The sequence below is a fragment of the Schistocerca americana genome, chromosome X, assembly GCF_021461395.2.
Source record: "Schistocerca americana isolate TAMUIC-IGC-003095 chromosome X, iqSchAmer2.1, whole genome shotgun sequence".
In the NCBI taxonomy this organism is placed as follows: Eukaryota; Metazoa; Arthropoda; class Insecta; order Orthoptera; family Acrididae; genus Schistocerca; species Schistocerca americana.
Genome location: NC_060130.1, coordinates 31220651 through 31241093, shown reverse-complemented (window position 1 = coordinate 31241093; position 20443 = coordinate 31220651). Strand labels below are relative to the sequence as shown.

General features: G+C 41.2%; 1 protein-coding gene across 1 annotated transcript; it reads right to left on the bottom strand.

Annotated features, from left to right (window-relative positions):
* Nucleotides 1–5017: 5017 nt before the first annotated feature.
* Nucleotides 5018–5452, bottom strand: LOC124554955 (cyclic pyranopterin monophosphate synthase-like). The gene has a single exon (XM_047128658.1). It carries the CDS (start codon nt 5450–5452, stop codon nt 5018–5020), a length of 435 nt encoding a protein of 144 aa, XP_046984614.1.
* Nucleotides 5453–20443: the final 14991 nt, after the last annotated feature.

Below are 20443 nucleotides of genomic sequence, written 5' to 3'. Positions count from 1 at the left end.
TTTCAGCAAGATAATGCCTGTCTGCACACAGCTTGTCCTCATGCTTGCCAAACCCTACCTTGGCCAGCAAAGTTGCTGGATCTCTCCCCAATTGAGAATGTAAGGAGCATTATGGGCAGGGCCGTTAGACCACCTCGGGATTTTGACTATCTACAGTGACATTTGAATAGAATTTGGCATGATGTCCCTCTGTTGGACATCCAACAACTCTATCAGCCAGAGCCAAGCTTGTATAAGGGCCAGAGGTGGACCATCTCATCCAATTTGTGATGTTCTTTCTCTTGAATAAATCATCCAGTTTTTTCTGAAACTGTAATTATTTTTCTGTCTTCACATGTATGTCACATTTACTGATTTCAGCCCTATTTGGTATTTCGATAATTCCTTCAGTACCTAAGTGTTTTTTTGAGTATATAGTATCTGACAGTTTCTTTTTTTTCAGTATGCTTGTCTGCTGCCCATTGCCTGCTCTAACTGGTGAGTAGCAATCTGTTTTGTCAACCTGACCTTCAAACTTTCGTCTTCCTGGCTCAACTGGTGCAGGCAGTATTTCTCGATTTCTGAACAGCTTTTGACTTAGTGCCAGATTGATGCTTATTATCAAAATTGCTACTGTGAGGGGTATCGAGTGAAATTTGTCACTGGAATTGAGGATATTTTGGTAGGAATGACTTACATGTTATCTTGGCTGGGGAGTCATCATCTGATGTAGAAGTAACCTCAGATGTGTCATAGAGAGGTATGTTGTGACCATTGCTGTTCATGTTCATGTACATTAATGACTTTGCAGACAATATTAATAGTAAAGCACTCTTTTCACAGATAGTGCATTTATCTAGAATAAAGCACAGTCTGAAAGAAATTGTACAAACATTCGTCAGATCTTGATAATTTCAAACTTTCTTTTAAATGTTCAGACATGTAAAATCGTGCATTTTGCAAAATGAAGAAAACGCAGTGTGGTATGACTACAGTATCAGGGTGTCTTGCTTGGATTAAGTCTATTCATACAATTACCTGGGTGGAGCACTTTGTAGGGATATGAAATGGAACAGTCATATAGGCCCACTCAGGGGTAAGGCAGGCGAAAGACTTAGATTTTTTTTGGTAGAATACCATAGAAATGCAGTCATTCTACAAATCATTTGTATAATCCATCCTAGAATATTGCTCAAATGTGTGGGACCCGTATCAAAATGGATTAATGGGTGATTTGAATGCATGCAGAGAAGGGCAGATCAAATGGTCACAGGTTTGTTTGACCCAAGGGAGAGTGTGACAGAGATGCTGAAATAACTGAATTGGCAGACGCCTCAAGATAAGATGTACAATATCCTAAGAAAGTATGCTTACCAAAAGACGACTCTAGAATATGTTACAACCTTGTAACTATTGCTCCCATAGGGACCGTGAGGACAATATTAGATTAATTACAGCATGCAGAGAAAGATTTAAATGGTCTTGAAACATGAACAAGCTTTAATATCTGGTACAGTGAGATGTACCCTCTGTCATACTCTTCATAGTGGTTTGCAGAGTGTGGATGAACATGTAGATAGCATCATCCAGAACGCAATCAATGTGTATCTGAAACTTGAGCTTCTCCTAGTGTGTAGTGTCACAAACGTTTTGACATTATTATACATACTTCTGCCACTGGGGCAATCATAGGTAATGACTAATTTGGCAGTAATATGCAGTGCTAGATTTGTTAAAAGAAAAAAAAATAGACTTCTTAACATGTATTTATGGTAAGTAGCACTCTATCATTTCCTATATTTCTAAGTTCCTACCGAGAGTTTCCATAGTTTGATTTAGACTTCTGAAAAAGTTATAACACTTTTCTGAGCTTTTTAAAAGTGTGAATACAACATTTGTGTCTTACCGCTTCAACTAGAGCAAAAGTTCTATTGTACCACATCTCAAAATCTTCGGGTCTAATTTTTTTCGTCATCAGCGGTATACTGTCACAAATCAAGACTTGGTTATGTGTATTGTTAGATTTTGTTTATTATTATTTACGTGGGGTGCATGAGCAATGCAGCTGACTGGGATTCACCTGCTGCAAGTCATAGACTGACCGCTGCTGTGTTCACTGCCTGGGTCAAAGGTGCTGAAAGGATGTGCTCATTGATGCTATGGAGACACTGTTCTGTGTTTTACTTTAATGACAATTATTGTCAGTTACTTTTTGTTTTGTTTATAAGAAAGGAATGAGGACATCATTAGATCTTTTGAAGAGTACACAACATAAATCACAAAATGTTATATCTGTATTAGCAAAATATTGGACTACATTGTATGATAGAGATGAAAAAGAAACTGCGATTAAATTCTTTCTGTGTTAGATTCCTGAACCTGCCGATCTTTGAGAGAGAGAGAGAGAGAGAGAGGGAGAGAGACAGAGAGAGAGAGAGAGAGAGAGAGAGAGGGGGGGGATGGGATTTAATTGTATCTCCCCATGCAGCTGTAGCATTTTGGCATGTCGTACATTGGTCAGATCATAAGAACCTTGGAGGACTCGTATGTAGGGCATAAGCAACACACACACACACACACACACACACACACACTTAATAATAGTCAAGAAAATTTGCAACCACAAAATATTGCCTCGGTACAGGTCATAGAATCTAATATACAACACAAATATTTCAATATGCATATCCAGTTACTGGAATAGTGTTATTAAGAAATCTGTTGAGAGACAGAAGTTTTTGCTTAAATTCTTATAATTTACACCAGATGATGTACAAAATAAACTCCAAATTACTGTAACAACATAGTGCACAAGGCACATATTCATTTTCTAATTACAACAATCATACCCCAAACTATAACAATTAAAATATTGAAGACCAGCATTTAATTTTAGCTGCTACAAAATTATGTCACAGGCAACAATCATTTAATTCACTTCTTTAACATAACAATTTAATTTAAAAAAGACAACAAATAACATTTTTAAGTACAATATTCAAGTTTAGGTGCTGCAAAGATGCATAACAATCATCTATGTTTCAACATTCTCATAAAAAATACGACATAAAAAAGAAGACCTGATTGTAGATCATGGGTGGGCTACGTAAAATAAATGACAAAAATCAGCAGCTGTAACAGGCAGATTTTTTTTCCAACTACAACCAATTCCTCCATTTTACAACAGCATAAATGAATGCAGCTCTTTTTCCCCAAATTTGCTGCTTCAGATTATTAGTGTCATAATGAAGTCTTTTAAGAATTAGAGGCACAAACAGATTAATAAATACAAACAAAAGCAGGAATATTCAATTTGCTCAAGGCTACCAAATGAAGGAAGAAAGGGGGCTAGGGAGGAGAAAAAAGATCACATAACAAAGAAATAAACTGCTGATTGTTTGCATCATTCCTAGACTCAAAACCCTAAGCAAAAGAAACAGTGATGATAGCATTTATTTAAAATCATGTCAGAAAAGACGGCAGCTAATTCTAGGTGATCCTCCATAAAGCCATGGTCTCACGTTGTCAAACCCCTGCAGGATTGTTTGAGGGACAATGATTTGACATTGATTGTTAAGTCAAAAAGGCAATGCATCTCTGACTGAAGAAACAATCAAAAATATATTCTTTTAATGGAATATTTACATTGCAGTGTACTGATCTGAGAAACATACTGAAAAGAAACATGACTATGTTGAGAAATTTTCGTTTTGTATTTTCTTATATTTGTAACCGCAGTACATGAAAAAAGTGACACTCGACATTTGAGTTAACTGAAAGATGAAAGATTAGGGTTTCATGCCCTGCCGATCCTTGTCCCCAAACGGGGAGAGCCCGCAAACAGAATTCTACCAACCAGCTTGGACTGAAAACATAACACACAAGAATCGTGCCCGTGAGTGTAGATGACACTCAGAATATCACGCAACACGGATACCCGAGGATGATGTCTGTCAGAGCAGATTGCAGATGAAGCACGAAGGCAGAGGGAACAAATTACAGACCTGCTCCATCTGACGGTCAGTCTCAAGTAGCACTTTGTGAAAGCAACAACTAATGTCACCGAAATATGCGAGGAAGACAATGATGTCCGACTGTGCAAAGGACAACTCGGGAATTTCAGCAAACTTCTGGAAAAATCTGAAGAATTAAATTGACAGAAACCTGTTCTGGATTGGTAACTTACAAAATAAAACATTTTCAATCTCTGGACAAGTCACACACAAGAAAGATAATAGGCCTTTAAAAAAGAGGATACCATACAGTGTAAAGCTGAAACATGTAAATTAGTCTGGCCAATATGCTCTACACCTGAGCAAAAGTGTCAATGAAGTGGTGCACCTTTTAGGAACTGTTAAAAAAGTGTCATTTTACGTCAATGAACACAGCAATGACAACCTGATCCTAGGAGAAAAGAGCTGATACACACTATTTATTTAAGAATGAACACTTCACCTCAACTTTCACAGCATGGGACCATCAAAAATTGAAACAATAGAGCAACACAGAGGACACTACCACACAGCTGGGGGAGGGCACAGAGAGAGAGAGAGATTTGGAATTCGGTACAGTTACGTTGCAAATTTCAAACTCACAGTTATTCATCTAACAGATGTGCTTTTTAAAGGTACGGTTCAAGAAATGCTGCACATGCAATGCCCGGGATTGTAGCGACGCCACTGTACTTTGGGAGGAGAGTGACAAAAATACTGACAGTGACAAAACAATGAATGTTAGTGAAGTTAAGAGTGTCTTACATGAAAACTGCAACTGAAAGCTTTGTTTTTGTGTGTAATTTATCTACAGTGTACTACAAAAAAACTGGTTAAGGGTAAATCACATTTTGAAAAGCTTTTGTAAATGGGCAACTTGACAAATTATTTTTAATTAAGTTTCTCTCTTTTTCGAAATTAAAGGTGCAACTTATATTCAGGCCAATTCGATGTGTATATAATTTATGATAACTATGAACAGACTTTGAAATTTGCCTACATCACACCAGGTATACTTAACTTATTTCACTGAGCCACACAGATGCTCATGTCCGGTGGAAGTCTCCTCTAGTTCCCCCACTTTTGGCCAGAAGCATTATTTCAGATATCACAATGTCATGACTCACAGCTTTGCACATATCGTACACTGTTAAGGCAGACACCGATACAGCAGTGAGAGCTTCCATCTCCACACCCGTCTGCCCTCTACACTTTGCCGTGCCAGTTACAATCACACAGTTGAGAGCAGAGTCCAGTTCAATGTCCACAGCCACAGAGGATAAAGATATGTTATGACACAGAGGGATAAGGCTGGACGTCTGCTTGGACCACACAATTCCCGCCAGGCGAGCAACGCTAAGTACGTCACCTTCCTTCAGGCCATTTTCTCGTACGAGTTTCATCAGTTCGGGTTCCACAAAAACCTTTGCTCGTGCTGCAGCAGTCCGTTCTGTCACCAGCTTCAAACCCACGTTGACCATTTTCGCCCTGCCGGTCCGGTCAACATGAGTCAGACTTCCGGACTGTGCTCCCAAACTGCAGAAACGGAAAGAGAAGACAGAGGGCTGTGCTCTGTGTGTTTGTCTTGTTAGGAGTCCTGTATTGCACATAATGCTTGGGGTACAGGGAAGCAAAAGAAACTGTTTTCTAGATTCAGTCACTACACTCAAATTACGTGACAACAACTGAGACATCTGTGTATCCGACACAAACAGGGGCGAAATATTGGTATCTGAGAAGAAGTACTTTTGAAAATCTTGTTTCTGAAGGTTTAACAACTTCCGACTTTGTGCCTTCACGACATCACTACAGCCATCAAGTTCAGGGCCACCTGGAACAAAAATACAAGCTGTAACAAAGAACTCTTCATAATCTGAAAATAGGTTAACTACAAAAGAATTTTTAAGCATTCGTGTTGAAACACCCCCGATTAATTCCTTTACTGGATTTTGGGTAATTTACCGAAGCCACCAAACAGTTAATTATTATGATATATGACCGTGTGCTTACTGGATGAAAGGCTATTGGTTGTTCTGCGTTGTTCTGCTGTGGTTTCGGGAGTATTTCAACCGAATGCGGCTGTTCTGAGACGGAATAGCTAATGATTGAAAGTTTGTCTATTATTAAGTATCATAAAGGTTGCGATGTACAACTGATATATATTTCCTACTAACACACAAATTCTGAGGCTGTTGCTACCTTTGCCTTACATGTCTAATTGTGGTTATCTCTTTTTATTGATTGCTGATTTTCAGCACTTTGTCACAGGCAATGCTGATGGTTAACATTCACAACAATCCTCACTGCAATCCATGGTTGTTGCTGGCTGACGCGGTTGACACGAAACACGTAATTTGGCACTTGTCACTTTCTGTTTCATATCACTCGCGAATCGGCATTAGTGAGAGTCAACCCCACGACGATCAGGGGGACGTGCTCACTCGTCATACTCCAGTGAATTTTACCGTTTACAACTCACTAGACCACCATTCTTGGCCGTCTTTCCCACTCTACTTCTCACTCGACACTCTACCATACTACTGCGCACTCAGCACTAGTCTCACTGCCTACTTCAGCGCTCAACAATCGACTCCTGTCCGCTATCGACCTGGGCGTCAGATACTAGAATCTATGTTTGTGGGATCACGGATCCCTTACAGTGTTCAAGACAAGTTCTTTGAACCTTAATGATCTGTGATGATTCTTTTCTTTCCTAAGCTAAGGTCGAAAATCTGTTTTGTCTGCAGAAGTGTGCAAAATGAATATTACACGAAGTTGATAGGAACATCTCACATAAATCTCCTCAGTGGCTGTAGATTTCACAATCTTGCCGGAGTGGATATAAGGGGAGGTCATTGCAATGATGATAACTACCACCCACTTCCCAAACAACATATTATACTGGGGTGCCCTTAAGAAGGCAGCAGTGTGGTTCATTCCATGCAGAAAGAGATGGGGAATGCTTTATGGTGCTGTCTGTGTGTTCTCTCTCTCTCTCTCTTTCTCTCTGTCCCACGACTCACATTTCAGCCACTTCCAACCCTCGTATCTGGCACAGGCCACTGTGTCTGCTTCTGACTCTGCCTAGTAGAATTTATGCGGTCGGAAAGCTATTGCTGTTGCTTTCTAATGTAATACTTGTCATGTTTCCTTTATGCCAGCCATTGTGAACACTAATGGCTAAGTAACCTCACCATACCTAAATGCCTTGTATCGTACACGCACCCCAAAATGCACACTACAGACAGATGTGGCAGAACGACACGATGTCTTTATATTTTTTACTTCACCAATTTCCAAATGCACACATAACTTTTGGAGAAGGAGGTAGCATGGAAACAGAAGTGTGTCAAAAGTGCCAAGTTCTTTCAGCAATGACAAGCTACATGTAATAAAGGACACTTTTCAGTTGCTCGTGCTAGGGTCTGCCCACAAGGACATGCTTTTGGTCTGATTGACAACATTCCAGCCGGGTAAAGCTGCACACCACTGGGTTGAACATACCAGCTGTCAACAGATCCGATACAACAACAACAGAAAGAATGACTTCCCAAACACAGTTGGAAATCATTGATAGAAACAGTATTCCCCTCATTCACATGTGTTTGCAGACCTCTGTTCAGTCATAATGTTTATTGAAATGATGATGGTGAGCACACACTTTGACAGAGTTCAACTTGGTTGTTACGTGATTGTTCAGATTTTTCCTTATTTCCTCCTCCCTTTTCTCTTCCCAAAATCGTTTCATTCATTGACTGTGTTCTTGTTTCCTTTGATATGTACATATTTTCTCTGTTTTCTTCCTTCCCTTTACTTCAAGTTTTATGTTCATAATTTTGATTCTGAATTTGTCTCTTTCATTCATCATTTCCATTCTGATTCCTGCTCGTTTTAGCCTTCTTCTATTTCTTGAAACCAACTGGTTTTTTTTTATTTAGGCATTTACTACATCCTAAATCCCTTTGTGAATCTGTTGCTGTTCATTGTGTGTATGTGTCCACGGAATGTTAGTCGGTGTTTTCTAATTGTGACTGAGTCTGCCTCTGTGTTCTTATAATTCTCTGGTTGATCTCTTCATCCATATGCCATCTCTGTACACTGCTCCAAAAAATTTTCTGAGGATTTTGCATTGTATTCTTTCTGCTTTGTGGTGCCTGGTCCTCAGATTGTGGTCATTTCTGATGCGAAGAGTGCTTCTGATACTATAACTGTATTGTAGCGCATGTGTTTGCCTTGTACTGAAATGTTTCTTTTATTATAGTGTGTCCATGTCAGTTTGTACACTTTCTGAAGTTCTTTTGTTTGTCCTATGTTTTCTTCCTTCTTTGATCCACCTATTTGTATTGTTACTATTATATTGAATAATTTAATATATTTTTGTGTGTTTATTATTGTTATTAAAATTGTAGATGTCTGTCGTATGCTAACAGTGAGGTTGCTAGCGAGTTGCATTTTTGAGGGAAGCTGGGTGAGGGGGGTGGAAACAATAACAAACCATCACTCCCCCAACTCCCCCCCCCCCCCAAATAACCAAACCCTGGGTGCCAATACATTTGCTCTGTATAGGTGTTTGTGCCCAGAAGTAAGAGTCAATTTAGCAAAAAAAAGCAAAGGAAAGCTTCATGTTCTGGCCCACATCAAAACCAGATGACCAACCACAGTGTAATCCTCTGCAATGGCATCACTGAAATCAGTATCGTGGGGGGGGGGGGGGGGGGGGGGGGGAGGGGGGTGAGTCAGCGCACCCTGTTCTGGTCACTGCCAGCTTTCTTGACCTCAGAGTCACTACGCCTCAGTCCAACAGTTCCTCAATGGGCATCACAAGGCTTGGTGCACCTCGTTCCAGTCCTCCCACCAAGGAAAACCACGGGCAGTACTACGGGTGAGTCGCAGCTGAGCAGCTGCCTTCCCCCTGTACCTGCAGTAGCTGCGAGAGGATATTTGTGTTACATATACGCTAAAACTGGCGTAGATGCCACAGGACACTCTTTGGAGTGTCACTAATAAGCACACGCTGCTACACACTTGACAGTGCTAGGTGGCCAAGAGTTCTGGCTCAAAGTTCCTGCAACTGTGGTTGGAACTTCCCCAGTGTGACTCTCCCATTCTTTAATAGGGTATTTCAGTGTCCGGGGCACGTTCACATTGGACAACACTGTCCAGTACAGGCCTGCTGTGTACCACCCGTGCTCTCTTGCACTGTGCATTGCATCTTGCACAAGTGAGTCATAAGGACTCCCCTCTTCTGTATGTACACTAAAAAAGCAAAATTGTCTTTTCAGACGAAAAAGTAAAATTGTCTCATATCCACATTCTATCCTTAAAAGTATCCTTATGTCTGGGAGACGGCAGATCCACCGAGCAGATCCCACCCAACGACCCGTAGCAAGACTGCAGCACGAGAGGCAGGAGTGCCATCTGTTCCCTTCAATGTTTCTGTCTTGCTTTGCCACCTATCAGTAAGTTATGAACCAGCTAAATCTGGACTTTGCTGCCACAAATCAAGAAGCAATGGCTCGGAGACAGCATGAGCTCATTGTCCAACTGACGGGTGGAAGCAACGCAACAGCAACAGCAACACCAACACCAGTCACACCACCAGTGAATATACTAGAGAGGCCCTCAATATCACCGCAGTAGTCCTCGAGCTGGAAGTGACAGCTCCGTGGAACAAAGATGGACCTTCGAAGCTGGTGGGTCCAAAATGGAATCAGCAGCAACATACACGAACAACTGAGCCTACTGACTCACACGGCAAATGCAGCGTGCTTTTACCAACACCAGTTCTGAGCATCGGTAATATGAGCGCCCATACAAACAATTTTGCAGCACCTCAACTACACAACACTAACCCAGCCGCTACGCAGAACACTACACCGACTGGCTTCCCACTGGTCATAATACACAATTACACTTGCCTCGGCAAGCTAAACAAGACATTTGTAGAATGTCACTCCCCACCATATACCAATCACAAAACTCACAAGGGACCATGTATCACTGTATGTATGCAACAAAACAGATTGCACAAATCTCCTGAAATTCGTCAAAGCTGGGGGAATTGAGTATCATAAATATAGCACCCAAGGGGGAAAAACTCGAATGTACATCATGAAAGGAGTTGACACCACAACCCTCAATGACATTCTTCATGGTATAATCACAGCTCTCAGCTGGGACTGTGAGAGCATGAGATGAATTCTGGGATTCGTGACACACAGACTGCAGCCAAACTATTTAGTGGATTTGGACGACACAGCTTACTCATGCAACTTTCTGACGCAGATGCTCCTGCTTCACATGGTCGTAGTAGAAATATACACACTTCCGTGTGTCCCCCAACAGTGCCACCAGTGCCAGCAGATTGGCCGTGCGGCACCCGATGTGAACTGGCACACAGTGCTGCAAATGCACTGGTAACCATGTAGCGCGACACTTTAAACTTGGTACAACTATCAAATGTACCAAATGTGGAGGGGTCCATGTGCAAACTACAGATGGTGTGCAGCATACAAAGAAGCTCTAAGGTGCAAAAGTGCCAAAGACAGACAAGTGGTAACCAGAACAGCTCCAAGACACTCCCCACCCCCCAATCAGTAAGGTGTGGAATCTCTTTTACTGGCATTGTCAGTGGAAGTGGATGAACTGAGGATGCACAGAGCTCCACAAACTCACGGCACACTCCCACAACAACAGAACCACAACCCACACCTGCAATGCTAGAAACTGCCCCTGTACTGATGACAACACTGCCGGTCCCAGACAACACCAAGTCAACTCTGTCTAGGCCAGATTGTGACACTCGTGATATCACAGAAGACACACCCAAACTAGGGCAACCACAGACACACGAAATGAAACAGAGGTACCCAAAAAACAAAAGAGGGGACACTATCACACCACAACAAATACACCAACAACAGACCAGACAAACATAGGAACACATTAAAAGGAACAATGTAACTGTAACTCACACTCTTGCCCCCCTCACCACTGCAATAACACAGGTGACCCCAGATGAAATACGAACCATGAATAACACACAAGCCAGCCCATCCAGTACACCAACATAAGGACCACCAGCCACCAACACCACCGCCAACACTTTGGCTGACATAACAAACATTCTCACCACAATCAGAGGCATAGTGGAGACACTATTCCCCACTCACGTGGCTTAAGATCCTCTTGAGGCTCTTCATCATAACGCATGCACAAACTCATGACGGCTACACCCAGCCATTGCATGGCTGCTATACAAACTGCTATCACCACACCGCCCACACTCTTCCATAGATAATACACCACAAAACACAAACAACAGTACTTTCACTCAGATGCTATTCTGGAATGCAGATGGGATTGGCAACAAAAGGGCAGAGCTAGCTGCATTTATGGAGGAGAAGGGAATCTGGAATGCTCTCATGAACAAAGCTTAACTCCAGTCACACAAACAACTACTCTTCCCAAGATATTACATCTACTGTACTGACCACCTGAAGGCACAACTGTGGGTGGAACAGCAATCATCATATATTGAGACAAAGAATACACAAACATTAAGATCCCTGAACCTGCAAGACTAGAAGCCACAGCTGTTAGGGTCAAGTCAACTGAGTGAACACTACATTGGTATCGATATACAATTGATCTGGTAATATCATAACAAGCGATATCAGCACAATACTCAACATAGCATAGTGACTAATAGCCACTGGTGATCTTAATGCTAAACACTCTGCTTGGAACTAACAAAGATCAAACACCATTAGCAAAAAAACTATGCGAACATGCACTGCGCCCAAACTACATTACACTAGTGCCAGCTGAGGTGACACTTAAAACAGGGAACAGAGACTAAATGTGATAGACATTAGATGTGATAGGCATTATAGTCACAATCAACATTGAAATTATACATGATTTGGCCTCACCAAACACCTGTAATACTTTACTTGGAAGAAACACAGCAGTATGATGAATCTCACAGGATACTGAGCTACAAGCGTGTGAATTGGGCATTGTTCAAGGAAATGCTTGAAAAGTCATATCCCACAAATTCCCAAAATTACACACAGGAGTTCACAAATAAAGCTATAGAGCATCTCACACATATGACGAATACCATTCTACAACATCAACACTTCCCTGTCCTGATGTTCAGGAAGCCAAGGAAATACCACTCCCTACCACAAAATTATGGAGCCATCAGCCTGCTGAGCTCCCTGAATAAGATTGTTGAGAAGATGATTCTCAAACATCTTACTATGCACTGCAACACCAATCACTCGCTGAGACTGGAGCAATTTGGATTCTGCAATCACCACTCCACAACACAACAACTCCTCGGTGTAGTAGAACATATTACACACACCCCCAACACCAACAAAGCTACAGGAGTGCTGTTCTTGGTCTTCAGTCATCTACGGCACAATCGTCTCATTCGCAAACTCTGCACTGCTAGTCTCTCCAACGAGTTCATGCATCTTACACACTCATATCTCACCCACAGAAGCTTCAACACCGACGTTCAGGGCAAACAGTCAACACAACACAGTATACAAGTGGGAGTACCCCAAGGCAGCATCCAAGGGCCCCTCTTGTTTAATCTCTACGTCAATGACTTTCCAACTGAACAAAACACAATGGCAACCATCTACGCAGATGACACTACCATCCTAGTTCAAGACTGGAAACCATCAGGCATAATTCGCAACTGCAAACAAAACTGCCTAGCTGGAACGACAGTGTGTTAAAGCAAATGCTGACAAGTGTGAAGCAGTTCTGTTCACTGACAAACCATAACAACTGCACAAACATTAAGTGTTCTGGCATACCCACAAGCTCTGGAATGAAAATTAAGATTGCAAGAGCTAAGAAGGCAGTGAACACACCGTCAGCCAATAGCCCACTGGCAAGGACCACACCACGACGGGAGCAGGCCCCTAGACAAAGAGAATATAAGTGCCGCTCCTGCCAGCCTCGGCCACTCAGTATTTGGACAGGATTAGGACAGTATACGGACAGGCCCAGCGCTGAATGCTACAATAACAGTTATTAGTGATCCACAAACTGTGTGTCAAACTTGCACGAACATTGTATATAGCAAAGGACTCGGATTTATACTGCATGTCGCCTATTGCTTGCGACACCATTGTAAATTCCAGGTTAAGCATTGTCAAACTTCTTATTTGTAATAAAAACTATTAATGTTGTTTGCTTGAATTGTTGTATAGCATTTTGAGAATGCAGCATCCTTTAGGCACCCTATATGAGATGAGTGGGCAGGGCCCCACATTAAGACTGAAGACAAATAACACTACACACACGCCCAATACGTTTCAGTGTGAAAGTCAAATACTTCAGTGACTGGCCAACTGAGCAAATGCAAGGCTCAAACAGTGTTACTCTAAGCTCAACAGGTAAAGCACACTGAATAGGAGGGTATCGAGGTCTGTGTACATGATACTGATTAGATCCATGATGATACATGCAGCTGCAGTCTGGGGTTACGTGGCTCTGACCGCCTGTGCCGCCTACAGGTGATACACAACGAAGTGCACCACAGTCCACACACACTGTCGACCTTCACAGAGAATACTGCCTTGAGACTCACACACAGATATTCAAAAAACTCACCACACTACTGTACAGGAACTTGAGACACTCTGACAATTATTTCATTCTTAACCTGGGAAACTACGACCACAACCACGGGTGAAAACACAACTGCTGAAAAACACTTCTATCTAGGGACAATTAATCACCTGTGGACAGCACAAGCTCACAGACAAAATAAACACTGGTGAATCCCTGCATTACAGCAAAACTAAATGGCATTGCCAGCTGCAAATATCTAGCTGACCAACTGGCAATACGGGAAAGCAGTATTGCACACTAAACATAAACATATCCAACCAAACCTCTTTATGGCCAATTGACCACTCGTATAACAACCTAGGCATGTTACAAGTACAGATGCTGCAGGTGGCCCAGGAGACACTGAGGTGCACAGCCCAGGAGTACCCCTCCTCAATAGGACTGACACTCGTAAAGAGTGTTTTAAGCTGCGACAATGGTATCGAGCATCGCATGATACCCAAAACTAACGACAACCTCACCCTTGCAGACAGAAAGAAACTGTTACTGCTCTTACTATCTGTCCAGACTATTGCAGAAGTTCTTTTCCTTTGGTGCTTGCCTCGGCACTTTTCTCCCTCTGCCCTTAAAACTGCTACGTTCCGCTCACTTCTTGACCACTTCTATCGCCTCAAAGTGCCTGTATTAGTGGGTAATCCTACGGACAACATCATGACCCCACATCCTGTGCACTTCTCAATTGTAACGAAGCAAACAGAGGTGATGGTAGAACTTTGGTGATGGTCACCATGTCAGTGTGGGTGTGGAGTAGCTTCGCCCCTTAAAAAAAAAGGCATTACCACGAATTGGACCTGGGTCCTCCACATAGCAGCAAGATATGCTGACCTCGAGCTGCTGAAATGGACAAGAGACAATTTAGCATTAATTGCAAAGTTTGCAACCATAACAATCACAATATAAATAATTTCCATAGAGAATATGCATTGAAGCTTAGGGTTAAGAAAACTGTTTTATATTCAGGTGCAACACCCTTTTAACATCTGCCAGCCGACATTAGGAGCAGTCGGGAAATCCCCAAATATTCAAAATTAAAGTAAAAAATGTTTTATTAGCCAGTACACCAATAATTTACCTGGATATGTGAATTTACCTACCTGTCCCACCTCAAATACACAACACACAAACACTTTCTAACATAAGACCATATTTAGCCATGCAACATATTCTCTAGGAGCAGACAGGAATGCCTTTTGAAGTGGTGATTACATCATAATAATAGCCTATGTGCAGGTACGGTTGGTCCTCCACGGAACAGAAACTACTGTACCGGTCCCAACGTGGCATTGACAGCATAAAGGGCATTGCACAAGAAGGAAGTATATGAATTTATCAGAGTAAGTTTAGATGACAGTGTCCTGTGTAAAATTAAATGCCCATTTAGCATGAAGTATTAAATCAAAATAGTGGCAGAGCAGTTTAAGTAGCAGAGCATTGGCTTTTTTCAAGTAGTTGCTTCTCTGTATACTTATAAAAATAAAATGATGTAGAACTGATCCCCTTGAATAATGATTAATGTGAGCAGATTAGTAGTAGATGAAAATGGTTGTTAGTAGTTCAGTGGCACTTCTCACTTACTCGTTTTACACCCCTGAAGGCTCTCATCGGTGATGGAGCTGTTGGAATATTACATGTGAATGAATGGCTGAACTCGATAATTTTCAAGGTATTCAATATTCTTGTACAGTGCATTCAAAACAAAGTTATATAAAAATGAAGAGGGATGTGTACTTCATAAACTGGCTTGACAACAAGTACACAACGAAGCAGTGTGATGTAGCTTACTCAAGGACCTCAGTTTCGCAGGAGACCCTGAGGCAACAAGTACACGCATCATGTTTGCTCACTGTTTTTTATTGCCTGTGCTCGAGCACAGTATGAAATGTATTAATTTTTATGGAGTCAGCTATCCGTCCAATTTCCTTCTCCAATCTGGGGCTGCTTCCCATCTCTAATTAATTTGTCGTTAACAGGATGTTAATTGTAATATTCCCTTTATTGAACCCATTTTCAGCAAATTACTAAGCTGGTAATCTTCCTTTCTGTATTGAATAATAATAGTAACTCTGACATTTACATGAAGAGACATACCAGCAACAGCATTTAGCTGTCTTTTAAACTTCATTTGATGCATCCAGAACATTGGAGATATACTGCAAAGTCAGTAGGACATATTTACTGAGAAAAATCATACACGACACACTTGCTTCCACTGAACGCATCCACACCCATTAATGTACAGGCAAAAATCCACAAAACCTAACATTCTAGAAGTGGAACAAAATGAATAATATTTTTCAAATACAGTGCTTAAAAAAGTTTCACACTGCCCCCACAGCTTGCAAACTTTGTTTTTAACCCATTTGTGGGCACATTTTTTGTAGCAGCCCTGTAAAGTTAATTGTTTTGGTATCATTTTAGAAGTTTCAACTAAATTTAATTTTTGATTATTTTATTTTTGTGATTTAGGAGCAAAAAACTATAGTAGTAAGTATACTTCCCACTGTCTTTAGTAAGCTGTTATGAGTTACTACTACATGTGAAAAAAAGGAATTTTCTGTTTTTATTTGACTATCTATTTTACAATCCTAGAAACTTCATTTAACACTACTTAAAGAAACGAGCTGAGGCAAGTCACAATAGCATAAATTGCAGAATGAAACAATGTGTTCTGTTGTAACAAGTGACAACAGCACTGATGTCATGACAAACAGGCACCAGTGGTTTAGCATATCATCACAAAAGGTCAACCACGTCCAGAGGAGGTACAACATTTTCCCAAGAGCATAGTAAAACAACTAAATTAGTGGTAAGTATGGTCAGTTGGTGGTAAGTATCTTTTCTGCAGTCCAAAAAAGAAATTAATTTTGTGGTAAGTATATTCTTCTTGTATCATGGAAAAATTACTTTGGTAGTAAGCATACTTCCCAGTGGCCTTCAAAACAACATTATTTGGTGGCACATATATTTGCAACTGCTTCTGAAAGGAACAAGTGACATTTAATGACAATTAAAAGCTACATTTCATAACAGACAGAAAGTTCAGCTGGTGCAGCAAACTAACATCAGGTGCCAGGTGCATACAGAGCTCGTATGATGTGTTCTCAGGAATACAGTAAAGAAATACAGTTGATGGTAAGTACACGTCCCACATCCTGTGAAATGGTAAAATCAGGAACTTCTCTCAAAATATATCGAGCGAGGTGGCACAGTGGTGAGCTCACTGGACTCACATTCAGGGCGACTAACAGTTAAAGTCCATGCATTACTCTCCTGTGGCAACCTGTTCATCTCAGAGTAGCCCTTTCGACCTACAGCCTCAATTATCTGCTGGATGTATTCCAATCTCTGTTTTCCTCTACAGTTTTTGCTCTCTACAGCTCCATCTAGTCCACCCAGACATGGGATTCCTGAGCTTTCTCTAAATCAGTATAGGCAAATGCCGAGATGGTTTCTCTGAAAGGGCACAATAAATAGCCTTCTAATCCTTGAAACAATCAGAGTTTGTGCTCAGACACTAAAGACCTCAGTGTTTATGGGACATTAAACACTTATCTTCCTTCATTTCTCCTTTCTCAATATTCTTTTGTCCACCAGAAATCACTAAGTACAACTGACTGTGTAATGTAGGTGAAAGCGAACCTGCACTCTCATTTACTTTAGCAGAGTGCACTGTGTCTCCATTCGTTAATGGGACAGTGTGACTCACGTGGGCTGTACAGTCTGTCGACCTGCTGCAAAGAGTCACTTAAGGCTTTTACTGGTCATGAGAGATATACTTAGCAGTAGCTGTGTTTCTTTACTGCATTTATGGGAATACATTGAACCACTTCTGCATGCTCCTGGCATCCAGTGATAGTCCGCTGGACCAGTTTACTTTCTTTTTGTTATGAAATATAGCTTTTAGGGCTGTGAGAAGTATACAGCCCACCAAATAACAGTTTTTTAATGGCTCTTGGAAAATATGCTTTCCATCAAAATAGTTTCTCAAAATGGTTTGGGAAGTACACTTACTGTATTTACCCGAATCTAAGCCACACTGGAATCTAAGCCGCACCTGAAAAATGAGACTCGAAATCAAGGAAAAAAATTTTTCCCGAATCTAAGCCCCACTTGAAATTTGTGACTCGAAATTCAAGGGGGAGAAACGTTTTAGACCACATCTCCAAACCGAAACAAAGTTGGTCCATTTAGGTCGAATGAATGACGATACAGCTACAGTAGTTTGGTGCGTGTGGTAAACTTAGCAGTTAAGCTTTACCACGTAGTCATTGCTATGCGTCAGGCTCTCCGTCCGCATTTATACTAGAGAGTCTTTTTCAAGTGCTTCGTCTGGTTTGAATTGATTGCTTATTTTTCTTTGATCTGATAAGTGCCGTTCTCTTTGTTACATTACAAATGTAATGTATTGCGAATATATAGAAAGAAGGATCCTTTATTGTATGATTATATGATAGCGGAACAAACACTGGCAGCAGTTACTTCTGTAAAATATCTGGGAGTATGCGTGCGGAACGATTTGAAGTGGAATGATCATATAAAATTAATTGTTGGTAAGGCGGGTACCAGGTTGAGATTCATTGGGAGAGTGCTTAGAAAATGTAGTCCATCAACAAAGGAGGTGGCTTACAAAACACTCGTTCAACCTATACTTGAGTATTGCTCATCAGTGTGGGATCCGTACCAGATCGGTCTGACGGAGGAGATAGAGAAGATCCAAAGAAGAGCGGCGTGTTTCGTCACAGGCTTATTTGGTAACCGTGATAGCGTTACGGAGATGTTTAATAAACTCAAGTGGCAGACTCTGCAAGAGAGGCGTTCTGCACCGCGGTGTAGCTTGCTCGCCAGGTTTCGAGAGGGTGTGTTTCTGGATGAGGTATCGAATATATTGCTTCCCCCTACTTATACCCCCCGAGGAGATCACGAATGTAAAATTAGAGAGATTAGAGCGCGCACGGAGGCTTTCAGACAGTCGTTCTTCCCGCGAACCATACGCGACTGGAACAGGAAAGGGAGGTAATGACAGTGGCACGTAAAGTGCCCTCTGCCACACACCATTGGGTGGCTTGCGGAGTATCAATGTAGATGTAGATGTAGATGTATAGGTGTTTCCATCACTCTAAGCTCAAAATGCATTATAGGACTGTGCCATGCATTGTTTGTCGCATTCTGATTATGCGTGTTTACGGCCTGTCGCCGCTCGCGGGATGGCTTGCTTTTGCGCACGCTACCACCGCTTACAATTAAAAAAAAAAAAAAAAGAGAGAGGAATCGTCTCATCAGTGAGACAATGGCAAGAGACTGCTATTTGTTGTTACTTACACTGCTGGTTTCTTTGATAATGATCAACAAGAACCATATAATAGACTGCATATGATAGATGTTCCAAACGAAAGTTTAGCGAAAAATTTTCTCCGTTTGAAAATTTTTGCAGACGCCTCTTTAGTGCATTACATTCTGCACAGAAATTAGAGCCATCTTAGGTTTAAAAATCTAGTCAGTTGCCGTGCTTCATTTCTGACTGTATCACTATTCAGCATAGGAATAATATGAATATAAACATGACATGATATATATATTCTTCCGCGTTTGCTGTTGTCTCACTCTAGTTTCGTAGTTTATTAGGAAGACAGGATTGAAATGAGATAGCAGGAATCATGTAGGAATACATGGCAAAATGTTTACATTCGTATTATTCCTATGGTGAAGAGAATACTGCATGTGATTCACAATTCATAAAAGTTGCTATTAACAACCATCTCTTGTCAGAGGTAGGACAAAAATTCAGAACGTAGACTTGGCCATATTGACAAACATCCCAAACAGTCTTTCAGTCGGATTTTCATAGTACATTGAAAGGCTGCAACATTCAGAGATGAAGAATATGGAATTTGTATTTACTTTGTTGGATAAAGTATGAAAATGCAGTGGTCGAAACTCGGGGCAGAGAAAAAAGCTCGTCTTCCATCCCCCCCCCCCCCCCCCCCCCTCCCCACCACCCTCCACCGTTTTTTTTTAATTTGTTTACTGACGCAGAGGTTTTGGCGCCAGTATTTATCTTTGTGCCTGCAAAGCATGCCTGTGTAGTGCTACATATATTCGACGGCAGAAGTTAGTTGTGGCGGCACCTACCAACATTTTTCAGAACTTCCGCTTACTTTGCACTTGATTCTAAGCTGCAGGTGGTGTTTTGGATTACAAAAACCGGAAAAAAGTGCAGCTTAGATTTGAGTAAATACGGTATTACACAATTATGTCTTTTGTGAATCTCGGGAAGCACACTTGCCAACCACTTAGTGGTTTTACAAAGCTTTTGGGAATATATATTACCATCTGTTGATGTACCTGGTATCTTGTGATAGTACACTGTACCAGATGCATAAAAATTGCTACAACAAACAGTTTTTGTTTGTTGTCAGATCACTACTATCGTCACTTGTGCAGTTGGAAAAAAAAATTGCCTCATTTTCACAGTGGAAAATAGCAGCCCACAAAAGGGCTCTAGGAGAAATACACTACCACTACAGTTTTTGTCCTAAACCACAAAAATAAAATTACAAAACTAAATAAATAAACAAACTGATCACATGTCAAATATAACATCAAAAAATTTGACTTTGCAATGGGATTAAAGCGTTAATGCTTAAAGACTGCCCAAGCATTGTTACTTTACAGTAAGAATGTTTGTCAGCATGCAAAGTTACCACACAATTGGCAAAAGCTACAGCGACGTCATATGAACATTCCACAGCCTTTGCAGTAACAAAATGTTAAAAATCGGCACTACAGAGATTGCTCAGAGCCAACAACAACTG

Coding starts and splice junctions, on each gene's coding strand:
- LOC124554955 (XM_047128658.1), bottom strand. CDS start 5,452: ATGGTCAACGTGGGTTTGAAGCTGGTGACAGAACGGACTGCTGCAGCA.